Source organism: Macaca thibetana, chromosome 2 (assembly GCF_024542745.1).
Source record: "Macaca thibetana thibetana isolate TM-01 chromosome 2, ASM2454274v1, whole genome shotgun sequence".
NCBI lineage: Eukaryota > Metazoa > Chordata > Mammalia > Primates > Cercopithecidae > Macaca > Macaca thibetana.
The window spans coordinates 99,108,871-99,121,832 of NC_065579.1; the positions used below are offsets into that span (position 1 = coordinate 99,108,871).

General features: G+C 47.7%; 2 protein-coding genes across 4 annotated transcripts in view; one reads left to right on the top strand and one right to left on the bottom strand.

The window, feature by feature from the left end:
• Positions 1–12,962, bottom strand: part of KIAA1143 (KIAA1143 ortholog) — a 940,736-nt gene that overhangs the window by 144,466 nt on the left and 783,308 nt on the right. The gene's annotated exons all lie outside the window — the stretch shown is intronic.
• TGM4 (transglutaminase 4) overlaps positions 1–12,962 on the top strand; it is a 41,201-nt gene that overhangs the window by 6,256 nt on the left and 21,983 nt on the right. The window contains exons 2-4 of the mRNA XM_050780509.1: positions 4,698–4,871; positions 7,229–7,335; positions 10,449–10,578. Of these exons, the coding sequence (XP_050636466.1) occupies positions 4,698–4,871; positions 7,229–7,335; positions 10,449–10,578 (411 nt within the window). The remainder of the gene's footprint in view (positions 1–4,697; positions 4,872–7,228; positions 7,336–10,448; positions 10,579–12,962) is intronic.

Here is a 12,962-nt window from a genome sequence, read left to right on the forward strand (position 1 = left end):
TTTAATTCCTTTAGCAATTAGTTGTGACATGTTTTTTCTCTGTGTGTCTCATTCAACAATCATAACTTTTTTTTTGTTTTGTTTTTAGTAATCTCTTATTCTCACTCAGACCTTTCATCTGGAATGGTTGTTTGCAAGAGGGACAAAAGCATTTTTACAGAAAAATATTTTAATACAATGTAACCAGAATAACACATCATATTCTGGCGTTGGTCAGGACAAAATCCTGAATTTTTGAAAATTTTCAAAATGGTAGGTCGGGTGTGGTGGCTCACGTCTGTAATTCCAACATTTTTGGAGGCTGAGGCAAGAGGATCACTTGAATTCAGGAGTTTGAGACCAGCCTGGGCAACACAATAAGACTTTATCACCACAAAAGATAAAAAAGCCAGGTGTGGTGGTGCACACCTGTAGTCCCAGCTACTCTGGAGGCTGAAGTGGGAGGATCCCTTGAGCTCAGGAGGTCGTGGCTGCAGTGAGCCATGTTCACACCACTGCATTCCAGCCTGGGTGACAGAGCAAGGCCCTGTCTCAAAAAAAAAAAAAAAAAAAATCAAAGTAAGCTTAAATAATCTCTATTTTTTGTCCTGATCATTCATTCATTGAGCAGCCTAGGAAAGGTCAGTTCCTTTCTGGGGAAAGCTGCATTTAATACTCAAACTGCCTTACCAGGAGGAAGGAGAAGGAAATTGTATTAGTTTATTTTCTGTTGCTTATAAAAGAATACCTGAAACTCAGGTAATTTATAAAGAAAAGAAATTCATTTCTCCGCCAGTTACGGAGGCTGAGACTCCAAGGTCGAGGAACTGCATCTGGTGAGGGCCTTCTTGCTATCTTGGACTTCCTGTGGAGTCCCAAGGTGGTGCCGGGCGTCACATGGTGAGGAGCTGAGCGTGATAGCTCAGGTATCTCTTCCTCTTCTTCTAAAGTCACCAAGGTCCTCTTAAGTGCGTTTTTTCTTGTCATTTTAAGAGTCCCACTTGACCCACTCAAAAATATACATACAGGCTGGAAAATCATAAGCTTCTAAGGCTGACAATTTCACAAGAGCTCATTAGCAACTAATGCTAATTTTAGTTTAAAAGCAACTTTGCTTTTTAAAACTCCAAAAGTATATCTCCATCTGGAGATTGCCTGTCTTTTATGTTGTCTCCTTTTTTCCAGAGGCTTCATGGCAAAAGTTATAGCAAAAATTATCCATTGCAGAGACTTTTGTTTTTTAATACTCAAAGAATTTAAATTCCAACCCACACACTGGTGGCAAAAAACAAGGATATTGTATTCCACTGACAGTTTTTCTTTGCAGGTTTCTCTGGTCATCTTGCATTTATGACACTGAAAGCATTAAACTGCTATATCAGTTTTCACCATCCATCCAAGTGCAGTAACTACCAAAAAAAATACAAAGCCTTTTTTTAAAATTTTTTTAGAGCTGGGGTCTCACTTTGTTGCCCAGGCTGGAGTGTTGTGGCTATTCACAGCTGCAATCATAGCTCACTGCAGCCTCGAACTCCTGGGCTCAAGTGATTCTCCCACCTCAGTCTCCCAAGTAACCGGGATTACAAGTATGTGACTCCAAAGGCATTTTTTAAAAGACAGCCCCAATGTGGCTTCCTGTAGTTCCAGGATGCCCCCAGCCTCCCAGATCTACCTTTAAGCAGTGCTCAGGTCACAGAGCAGTGCCCAGAAGAGGGTGAGGGAGGAGGCTCCAGTACTGCACATCTGTTACGTGCTGTATGTTGGTTTCTTAGGGCATTCATAACAAATGACCACAAATGGGGTTGCCTAAAACAACAGCAATTTATTATTCTCTAGTTCTGGAAGATGGACATCCAAAATGAAAATGTCAGCAGGGTCCTGCTCCTGCAGAAGCCTCTAGTGGAGAATCTTTCCTTGTCTTTCCTGGTTTCTGGTGGCTCCAGGTGTTCTGTGGCTTGCAGCTGTATCACTCCAGTCTCTGCCTCCATCTTCACATGACCCTCCCCTTGCCTCTCCATGTCTCTTATAAGGACACTTGTTATTGGATTTAGGGCCTACCTGGATAATCCGGGATAATATAATGACAAGATCCTTAATCACACCTGAAAGTCTCCTATTTCTATAAGGTCACATTCACAGGCTCCAGGTGGAGATATCTTCTGTGTGACCACCATTCAAGCCACTATATGCCCATCTGCCTAACATTAATGATGGCCTGCGTTTTATTAAGTGCCTACTGTGTGCCAGGCACTCAATGTGCACATTAGCCACCGAGGGAGGGACTGTGTTTACCATTCTAGGGAGATAAGGTCTTAAGAAGCTTCCACAGAGATGACTGCATTTAGGATTTGGATTTCTTAACTGCTCTTTCGTGCTTCCTGGTACCAAAACCTATACCTTTACGCCTTGGGAACCCAGGTCACCCACCTGCCCAGTCCATGGGGGAGCAGGAATAAATCAGAACATGGGAGGGACTGTTAAAGCCCTTTTCCAGCTGTGATTGCTTTGCGGTTGGCTCTGGGCCCCACAGCAGGAGCTCTGCTGTCCAGGGAAATGAAGAAGCCTTTCAGGACGGCAGCTCCTGACAGCATGCTATGGTTTGAATATGTCTCCCAAAAAAATTCAGGGGTTGCCAATGTGGTGGTTCTAAGAGGTGGGGCCTTTAAGAGGTGATTAGGTGATAAGGGCTCCTTCCCTGTGAATAAGATGAGGTGCCCCTATAAAGGGACCTGAAGGAGGGAGTTGGTCCTCTCTCGCCCTCTGCCTTCTGCTATGTTACAACGCAGCAAGAGGCCCTCACCAGATGCTGGTGCCTTGATCTTGGACTTCCCAGCCTCCAGAACTGTGAGAAATAAATTTCTATTCTTTCTAAATGACCCAGTCTCAGGTATTCCATCACAGCAGCACAAATGGGCTAAGATGCTCCAGCTAGCCATGGGCCCACCCCAAGGTTTCAGCCCAAGAAGGGGAGGCATCTGGGAAGGTAGGTCTGTCTGCCAGGTGGGCCTCCCTGCTGGAGGGAGCAGATTCCCAGGTCCCGGGAACAGTGCAGCAGTGCAGAGGGAAGGCCACTTGCTGGGGGCTTGCCTTCCTGGAGAACACTTGTCCAGGCCCCAATCCCAAAGCCACTCCAGCAAGAATGAGCTGTGCTGTCTACAAACACATCACTGGCCACATCCCCAAGGTCGCCCTCTGATGTGGGCGTGACCACTCCACCTATTTTGTAGTCACGAAAGTCCGCGTTTCCATGGCTGTCCTCCATGATCTCTGCAGAGGATGGGTTTCCTCTGTGGGTGAGCCCTCAGGAGCAGGGGAAGGTCCCTGCATCTCACCTCACTTTACCTCACAGGCCACAGTGGGGCTTCCTAATCTAGGGGTTCTCAATATGTGCCTCCCTGGGCCAGCAGCATTAGCATCATCAAGGAAGCTGCTGGAGTGGAGTGGCAGATTCTCAGCCACACCCCAGATGTGCTGAATCAGAAACTCAGGGTGGGCCCGGCAGTCTGTGTTTTACCATGCCCTCTGCACACTGGAATTGCCTGGAAAGCTTTGAAAACACAGAGGCTCAGCCCCACTCAGATCAATTGTATCAGAATCGCTGGGGGAGAACATAAGTAGTTTTACAACCCCCAGGTGGTTTCAGGGTGCAGCCAAAGCACATTTCCCTTCATGACTCATGAGCCTGGGAATAGTTTGAATTTTAAATAAAGGGAAGGGGTTTGGGTCCCAAGCTGAGGTAATACAAATGTCATTATAACAGACACATGGTAAGAAATACATGTGTTACAGAAAAGAGTGTATGTGGAGATTATTTCTTTTACTGAATGTACTTTTCACTTGAGCATTGAAGAAGAAAATCCCCTTTCTTTTTTTTTTTTTTTTTTTGTAGAGGGTGCGGGGGGATGGAGTCTCACTCTATCACCCAGTCTGGAGTGCAGTGGTTCGATCTTGGCTCCTGATCTCAGGTGATGCGCCCCCCTCAGCCTCCCAAAGTGCTGGGATTACAGGCGTGAGCCACTGCACCTGGCCTTAAAAATCCCATTTATAGTGCAAGTAGTCTTGGCCTCAGATCATGGGAGCTCCTTGGTGCTTCTTCCTCGATTTGGATAAAAAGGCTTCACCCCAGCCACTTTGCACCCCACCCTTCTCTTCAGGATGTGAACTCTCACGTCGGGATGGTGTCCGACTGGAAGCTGACGGGAGTCTGGGCTGAACAGGAAGGGGAGCAAGCCCAGGGCTCATCTGTTCCCTCCTCAGTTTGCCTGCTCCCCTCTTTCCCTTCAGCTTTTGTGTTGATTAACGGAGAACACCCTGGCACTAGCTTTGTTCCTGAGGCCATGTCTACAGAGAGGGGGAGTTGGGGTGGGAGCCTTGCCTAACAGCCACTCACAGACTCACCCTGTCTGAGTCTCAGTTTCCTCACTTGTAAGATGGGCATGCAGCTACCTATTTTGCAGGGTTACATGACTGAGCACTTTAGTCCACTGCTCTCGGCTCATCCCCATGTAATCCCACAAGGTAGGTACATGCACATCCATCTTATAGGTGAGGAAACTGAGTCTCAGACAGATTCATAGCGAGCCAGAGGTGGAGCAGGGATGCCCGACTCTAAAACCCAGCTCTACCTCAATGCACTGTCAGATTTTGAACCGAGAAAGAGGTGATCAAGGAATAAACATTCTCTGTGCTCTCTTTCCCCACGTGCTGTGTGCTGACAGAGCTGAAAGTTCTCCTCGTTGACTTCTTGAAGCAGGAGAACGCCGTTTCTCACCACACGTGGGAGTTCCAAACGAGCAATCCTGTGTTCCGGCGAGGGCAGGTGTTTCACCTGCGGCTGGTGCTGAACCAGCCCCTAGAATCCTACCACGAACTGAAACTGGAATTCAGCACAGGTGAAGCCTCGGGGCCCTGCTCATGGGGCTTGGGGGAGGGACCACGAGGGTCCCTGGATGCTGGAGTGGCCCTTTCTAGTCAGTCTGAGCCAGGAGTGCCTTCCCCTCTCTGATCCCCAGTTTCTCCATCTGTAAAGTGGGAATAATAGCAGGTATGATGAGAATAGAATGGGAAGCTCAGTCAGGACCTCACACATAGTGAGGCTCTGATTCCTTGGCTAAGCAGGGGAGGGGGCTGGAGCAGAGAGAGGAGGCGACTCAGCGGGAATCTGCCGCAGTGGGGTCTGGAACATTTTGTAGAGATGAATCATAGGACTGAGATGTGCTGATGCCATAACTGGGTGGGCTGGAGGTAAGCCAGTAATAATGATTAAAATATCATAGTTTGGTTGCAAAGATAATAGGAAATGGCTCACGCATTTGTTATAGTTAGGTAAATATATGTGCATAAGTACAACTAGGGGAACAAAGAAAATGTATTAGATTTTGTGACAGGTGGTGGGATAATGGAGGGGAGGTCTTCTTTAATGCTGTTTTTAAGCTTTTTTTTTTTGTTTGAATAGCTCAGTAGCTCAGTCTTTACTTTTGTTTTGTTTTGTTTTTGTTTTTTATTATACTTTAGGTTCTAGGGTACATGTGCACAATGTGCAGGTTTGTCACGTATGTATACATGTGCCATGATGGTGTGCTGCACCCATTAACTCGTCATTTACCTAATGTTTTTAAGTTATAAAAATAGATCAAGTAAGACAGGCATGGCAGCTAATGCCTGTAATCCTAGTATTTTGGGTGGCCAAGGTGGGCAGATCACCTGAGATCAGGAGTTCGAGACCAGCCTGGCCAACATGGTGAAACCCCGTCTCTGCTAAAAATACAAAAATTAGCTGGGCATAGTGGCAGGTGCCTGTAATTCCAGCTATTCAGGAGGCTGAGGTAGGATAATTGCTTGAACCTGGGAGGCGGAGGTTGCAGGGAGGTGAGATAGTGTCATTGCACTTCATCCTGGCGACAAGAGTGAAACTCCGTCTCAAAAAAAATTAGATCAAGTAGATCTACTTTACAAGATGGCATACAATAGCACTTCCTGGGAGAGCGCTCCTTTTGCTCCTTCTCTGAGTGAACAACAGGCTTAGGGTCTCCTCCAACGTGCTGGTGGGGATCAGTCAGAACAGCTGCCATTCCCTTCATCCAAGATGAAATAAGCACCTACTGTGTGCCGTGCCATGAGCTACCTGCTCAACGTGTGGACTGGGACCGTGCTGTCGCTGACTTTGTGACTTTATAGTATCCTGGGTCCATGTGCATTCCCTCACCCAAAATTTCCTGAGCACTTGCCACATGCCAGGTGTTGCACTGAGCACTCTCCATGTGTGGCGTAGTGCGACTCACTCAACAGGTTTTTGTTGAGTACCTACTTTGTGCCAGGGAACCCAGAGGTAAAGCGGTCCCTGCCTCCTAGACTTGACCATACTAGCAGAGAGAGCAGTAAACAAAACTGCAAGATAATTTCAGACAGGGCCAAATATGATGAAGAAACCAAAAACAAAAGGCTCCTCCAGCAAGACAGAAAGCAGCAGGTCAGGGCGGGGATGACTCTGTCGGGGTTGGAAGGGCTTCCCTGGGAAGTGAGCCTGCTGAGACCCATGTCCCACCGTGTGAGGAGCGGAGAGCAGGGTGTTCCCAGCCATGAGCATGGGAAGTGCCAGGGCCCCGAGGAGGCAACACTTGTGTCACATGCTCTTTGTCACGAGCTAACTCTCTGGGGACCAGAAACCCAGTCATGACAGGGAGGAAAGTGGGGAGTTGGGGAGAAGCGTCACTGAGGGCCACCTGTGGGCTATGGAAAGAAGTTGGATTTGATTCTGGTAGTCCCTGGAGCTCATGACATAACCTGATCGACCTTTCAAAGAAGATCCTGCAACAGTATGCGGGGTAGGGGTGGTATCTGCCTCCTCCAGACGAGAAGAGTGAAGGTTAAGCAGTTCCCCTGCATTACGCAGAGTGGACAAGCGTGTGGGTCTGTGGCATGAGCCGGCGGGGTTAAACAAATGGTAACTGGAGTGAGCACGTGACAGAGGCAGGAGCTCTAGGGAGACCTGGATCTGATGGGTAAAAAGGGAGAATGTGGAGAGGAGGCAGGAAGCTCATGTAAATTGAGCAGAAAACTAAAACTGGACATGTGGGGCAGAGGGAGGCCCCTGCAGAATTAGAGCGGCTGGAGCCAGGGGACAAATGAGCCTGGAAAGGAGGGGTGGGGGCTCCGTGAGTGGGCAGTAGGTGCGGCCGAACTAGGGGAGATTGTCTTGGGGGTGACCCATGGCTGGGCCAATGTTTTTTTTTCCTTCGGGTGTCTCCAGGGCCAAATCCTAGCATCGCCAAACACACCCTGGTGGTGCTCGACCCGAGGACGCCCTCAGACCACCACAACTGGCAGGCAACCCTTCAAAATGAGTCTGGCAAAGAGGTGAGCACCCACCGGGCTAGCGGGCGGGCTGGCTGGCTTCTGGCGGATTCCTCCTAATGTGAGCAGCCCCTATCCCCTTCCTCACCTGTCAGCTGGCAATGTTGCTTAAAGCCATCCACAGCAGAGCATGAGAGAGGGGCCACGGCTCCAAACGTCTCTTTCCCCACTCAGCCTCCTCCAAGCACACAGTACCTCTGTGGCCAAACCTCCTACATGTCACCCTTCCCCTTTTCATTTCAAAGGGAACAATATTTACTGGAGGACACGAGCAGAGAGAAGTACGTAAAAATAACCCATGGTTCCACCAATTAATTTACCCATCCTTCCTTCCAGGCTTTTTCTATGTCATGGTCAAATACAAAGTGGGAGTCCATCTCATGCTTCACTCATTTGACAAGACCTAATGGATGTTTTCCACAGTGGCTCCTGCCCAAGTGTGTGGCTTATGGTGGCTGGTTTTCCACGCTTTTGGGGAGCACTGGGTGTTCACAGTTGTCTCCAGTCTTCCCGTGTTGTAAAGAACCATCTCTCAGGCAGATCTTTGAACTAGCTTATGGATATTTGCTTAGGCTAAATCCCTGGAAGTTTAATGCTAGGCTAATGCCATGATTTTATTTTATTTTTATTTTTTTTTTTTTTTGAGATGGAGTCTCGCTCTGCCGCCCAGGCTGGAGTGCAGTGGCCGGATCTCAGCTCACTGCAAGCTCCGCCTCCCGGGTTCATGCCATTCTCCTGCCTCAGCCTCCCGAGTAGTTGGGACTAGGCGCCCGCCACCGCGCCCGGCTAGTTTTTTGTATTTTTTAGTAGAGACGGGGTTTCACCGTGTTAGCCAGGATGGTCTCGATCTCCTGACCTCGTGATCCGCCCGTCTCGGCCTCCCAAAGTGCTGGGATTACAGGCTTGAGCCACCGCGCCCGGCCTAATGCCATGATTTTAAAATGGCAGTTACATTGGGTTTTTGTAGAAGCAGGATCTGCTGGTGGAAATGAGATGAATGGGCCAGTTGCTGCTGGAATCCTCCCTAGTGCCCCGGGCTCTTCCTTCTTCTCCCTCCCATCCAGATCCCAGACTCTCAACCCCAATTTTGCATTTGAGTGTTTTTCAGGGTATCATGAAAATCTCTCCCGAGGTGGGCATGGGGTGGAGGCAGGAGCTGCATTTCTTTACTCAAAAAGTGTTATTTTTAAAGTTTTGTTTTTTAAATTGACATATAACACACATAAAAGACACAAATCTTAATGGTTTGCACAATGAATTTTTACATATGCATACAGCTGTGGGACCACCAGCCAGATCAAGGTGGAGGCCATTTCCTGCACCCCAGAAGGCTGGTTCTCCTGGGTTCCATTGTAATGAACAGTGAGGGCACAACCTCCTCCCCCTTGCCACAACAGGGGTGTGGGGAGTTAGCCTTGTGGATTCTGAAGTTGTAGCATACTGAGTTTGATCCCAGCTCCACCTCTTGGGCAACCTCTGTGAACCTCAGTTTCCCCACCAGCAAAATAATGACAATTAAACATTTATATATATTAGCTCATTTAATTTTTACAATGCTCCCACAAAGAAGGGGGCCTGTTATCATTCCAAATTTTTAAACCAGAAAACTGAGGCACAGGAGAGGTTAAGTAACCAGCCAAGGTCATATAGCCAGTAAGAGGTAGAGCTGGCCAGCCTGGGCAACATAGGGCTACCCCATCTCTACTAAAAAAAAAAATTAGCTGGGAGTGGTGGCAGGCACCTGTAGTACCAGCTAGTTGGGAGGCTTAGGTGGGAGAATCACTTGACCCCAGGAGTTCAATGCTGCAATGGCACTCAAGGCTACTTCTGCCATCACCAGCACCAGCTTCTCTCCAGAGGGTGCTGGACATCTTCTTGCCGCCTCAAATGTGGCACATTCTATGTCAACCCTTTTCCACACCTGCCCTTTCTCCTGGGGCCTTCCTGAAATCAAAAGCCATCAGGTGCCCATGCTAGAAGCCAATTGCACTCCAGCCTGGGTGACAGAGAAAGACTCTGTCTCACAAAAAAGCGGGGGAGAGTAGAGCTGGGATTTGAACTGAGAGCCTATTGCTCCTATGAGTTATAATAATAAGCATCTCATGGGAGGATCTTGGACCACAAATGGAAATGTTTTGTGACAAGGATGAGAATTATTATTCTTGGTACCATTGTGGCTACAGCAATATTGATGTATCCTAATTATCTCTCCAGCTATTATTTATCCTAAAAGACTGGATAGAGGCCTGGACGCCCTTGGACCAATGGCCCTCTGGGACTCTGGCTGCCTGTATTCCAAGAGAAATGTGTTTTTTGGGGGTTTTTTTTGCTGCAAAAGACAGTTGACATTTAACCTTTCCCCGGAGTTCCAGGCACTGGGCTAGGCACATGTATTAGTCCATTCTTGTCCTACTCTACTACTCTAAAGAATACCCGAGACTGGGTAATTTATAAAGGAAAGAAGTTTAATTGATTCACAGTTCCACATGGCTGGGGAGTCCTCAGGAAACTTACAATCATGGCTGAAGGGGAAGCAGGCACATTTTACGTGGTAGCAGGTGAGAGAGAGTGAGAAAGAGCAGGGGAAACTGCCTTATAAAACCATCAGATCTCATGAGAACTCACTGACTATCACGAGAACAGCAGAGGGGAAACTGCCCCCATGATTCAATCACCTCCCACCAGGTCCCTCACTCAACATGTGGGAATTATGGGGATTACAATTCAAGACGAGATTCGAGTGGAGACACAGAGCCAACCATGTCAGCACCTTAAGTGTGTTTTATCCACAGCATCTTCCCAACAACCTGGAGATAGTATCACCTCCAGGCTGTGGTGAAGGGAGTGAATCTCAGGGAGGTGAAAATGCCCAGTCTGTCTAGGGCTCTTGCAAGACGTGCCAAAACTTCATGCTGTATGAGGCTGCTTTTCTTTCTCATGCATCCTGCCCTTGCAGGGACGCTCCTGGCTGTCCAGGGTCCTGACCATTCCTTGTCTCCGGGCTGGTTCCAGATGGGATGAGTTGTTAGGACTGATGGATTCTTCTGGGAAGCATTTGTAGGATTTGGGATCTGGCCAGAGGGGGAGATGTCCACCTTATTTTGTGGTTTGCTCAGGTCACAGTGGCTATCACCAGCACCCCCAATGCCATCCTGGGCAAGTACCAACTACATGTGAAAACTGGAAAACACATCCTTAAGTCTGAAGAAAACATCCTATACCTTCTCTGCAACCCATGGTGTAAAGGTACTGTGAATCTCAGGTCTGCTGGGGCGTGGCAGGTGCCCCTGGCAAAACCTGCTATGTGCAATGCATAGTCTATGAGCTTTTGTTTGCTCTCAAGGTACTTGTAAACTAATTAAAGGGACGTGACCCAGGAACAGATTGCGGACACCATTGGAGCGTTTTCTTTGTGACCAGGCCCCTTAGAATGGAGGTCCTTATTCCCCGTTTCCACTTCTCCCCAATGCCTTGCCCTGCCCCAGCTGGCTTCTGCCTTCACCACTGTACAGAGGCTGCCTTGGTGGGGGTGGGGAGGGGCCACCAAGGACTTCTTTCTTGCCAACTACAGGTCAGGACCTGAACTGTGGTTGGCTCCTCCCTTCTGCTCCCTTAGTTCTGTTCTCTTCTTTCCACTCCCACATGTACCCAGCTCATTTTTTCCTGTGGCTACACTGGAGCCTTTATGTAAATGGCACTCGAGGCTACTTCTGCCATTGCCAGCACTGGCTTCTCTCCAGAGGGTGCTGGACATCTTGTAGCCTCAAATGTGGCACATTCTATGTCAACCCTTTCCATACCTGCCCTCCCTCCTGGGGCCTTTTTGAAATCAAAAGCCATCAGGCGCCCATGCTAGAAGCCAAGGAGCTCTTTTTTTAACCTTTGTATTTGGAAATGATTTTGATCTCACAGAAAAGTGGCAAAAATGATGTAATGAACAACCTATACCCTTTATCCAGGCTCACCTGTTGTTAATATTTTTCTCCATTTGCTTAATCATTTTCACTCCCTCCCTCCTCTACACACACACATGCTTTTTATTTTTGAACCATTTGAGAGTAAGTTACATATAAGTTGGTTTTTTACAACCCCTAAACCCTTTGATGTGTATTCCATAAGAACAGGGCTGTTCTCTCATATAACCACAGTACAGTTATCAACTTCAGTAAATTAAGTGTTAGCAGCCAGGCATGGTGGCTCATGCCTGTAATCTCAGCACTTTGGGAGGCGAGGTGGGCAGATCACAAGGTCGGGAGATTGAGACCATCCTGGCAAACACGGTGAAACCCCATCTCTACTACAAATACAAAGAAAAATTAGCTGGGCGTGGTGGCAGGCACCTGTATTCTCAGCTACTCAGGAGGCTGAGGCAGGAGAATGGCGTGAACCCGGGAGGCAGAACTTGCAGTGAGCCGAGATTGTGCCACTGCACTCCAGCCTGGGCAACAGAGGGAGACTCTCTCTCATAAAAGGAAAAAAAAAAAAGGCCGGGCGTGGTGGCTCACGCCTGTAATCCCAGCACTTTGGGAGGCCAAGGTGGGCGGATCACAGGGTCCGGAGATCAAGACCATCCTGGCTAACATGGTGAAACCCTGTTTCTACTAAAAACACAAAAAATTAGCTGGGCATGGTGGTGCGTGCCTGTAATCCCTGCTGCTTGGGAGGCTGAGGCAGGAGAATCACTTGAACCCAGGAGGTGGAGGTTATAGTGAGCTGAGATCGCGCCATTGCACTCCAGCCTGGGAGACAGAGCAAGACTCTGTCTCAAATAAATAAATAAATAATTTAAAAAAATAAGCATTAGCATAACACTTTTATCTACTATCTATATAACAGTTTGGTCACTTTAAAAAAAAATTTTTTTTTTTTTTGAGATGGAATTTCGCTCTCGTCGCCCAGGCTGGAGTGCAATGGCACGATCTTGGCTCACTGTAGCCTCTGCCTCCTGGGTTCAAGCAATTCTCCTGCCTCAGCCTCCCAAGTAGCTGGGATTACAGACACGCGCCACTACACCCAGCTAATTTTTGTATTTTTAGTAAAGACGGGGTTTTGCCATGTTGGCCAGGCTGGTCTCAAACTCCTGACCTCAGGTGATCCACCGGCCTTGGCCTCCCAAAATGCTGGGATTATAGGCATGAGGCACCGTGCCCAGCCAGTCACTTGATTTTATCATGTTCTTTATAACATTGTTTTCTCTCCAGTACAAGATCCAGTCTAGAGTCACATTTTACATACAGTTATGTTTCTTTACCTCCTTTAATCTGGAACAATTTCTTAGTCTTTGTCTTTTTGACATATTTTTGAGGACTAGAAGTCCCCCTTTTTAACAGATCATTCGTCGTTTGGGTCTGATGATTCATCATCTTTAGATTCAGGTTACGCAGTCCTTGCTGGATATTATGTAAACGATATGTCCTTCTTGGAAAATCATATCTGGAGGCACACAATGTCTGCGTGCCCCTCATTGGGAATGTTAAATGTGATCATTTGGTCAAGGTGTTGTCCAGTTTTTCTGCTATATAATTACTATCTTTTTCTTTGTAATGTGGACACATTAAAGACCGTCCAAACATCCTGATCCTTATCAAAATTCTCCACCCCTAGATTTAGCATCCACTGATGGTTCTTGC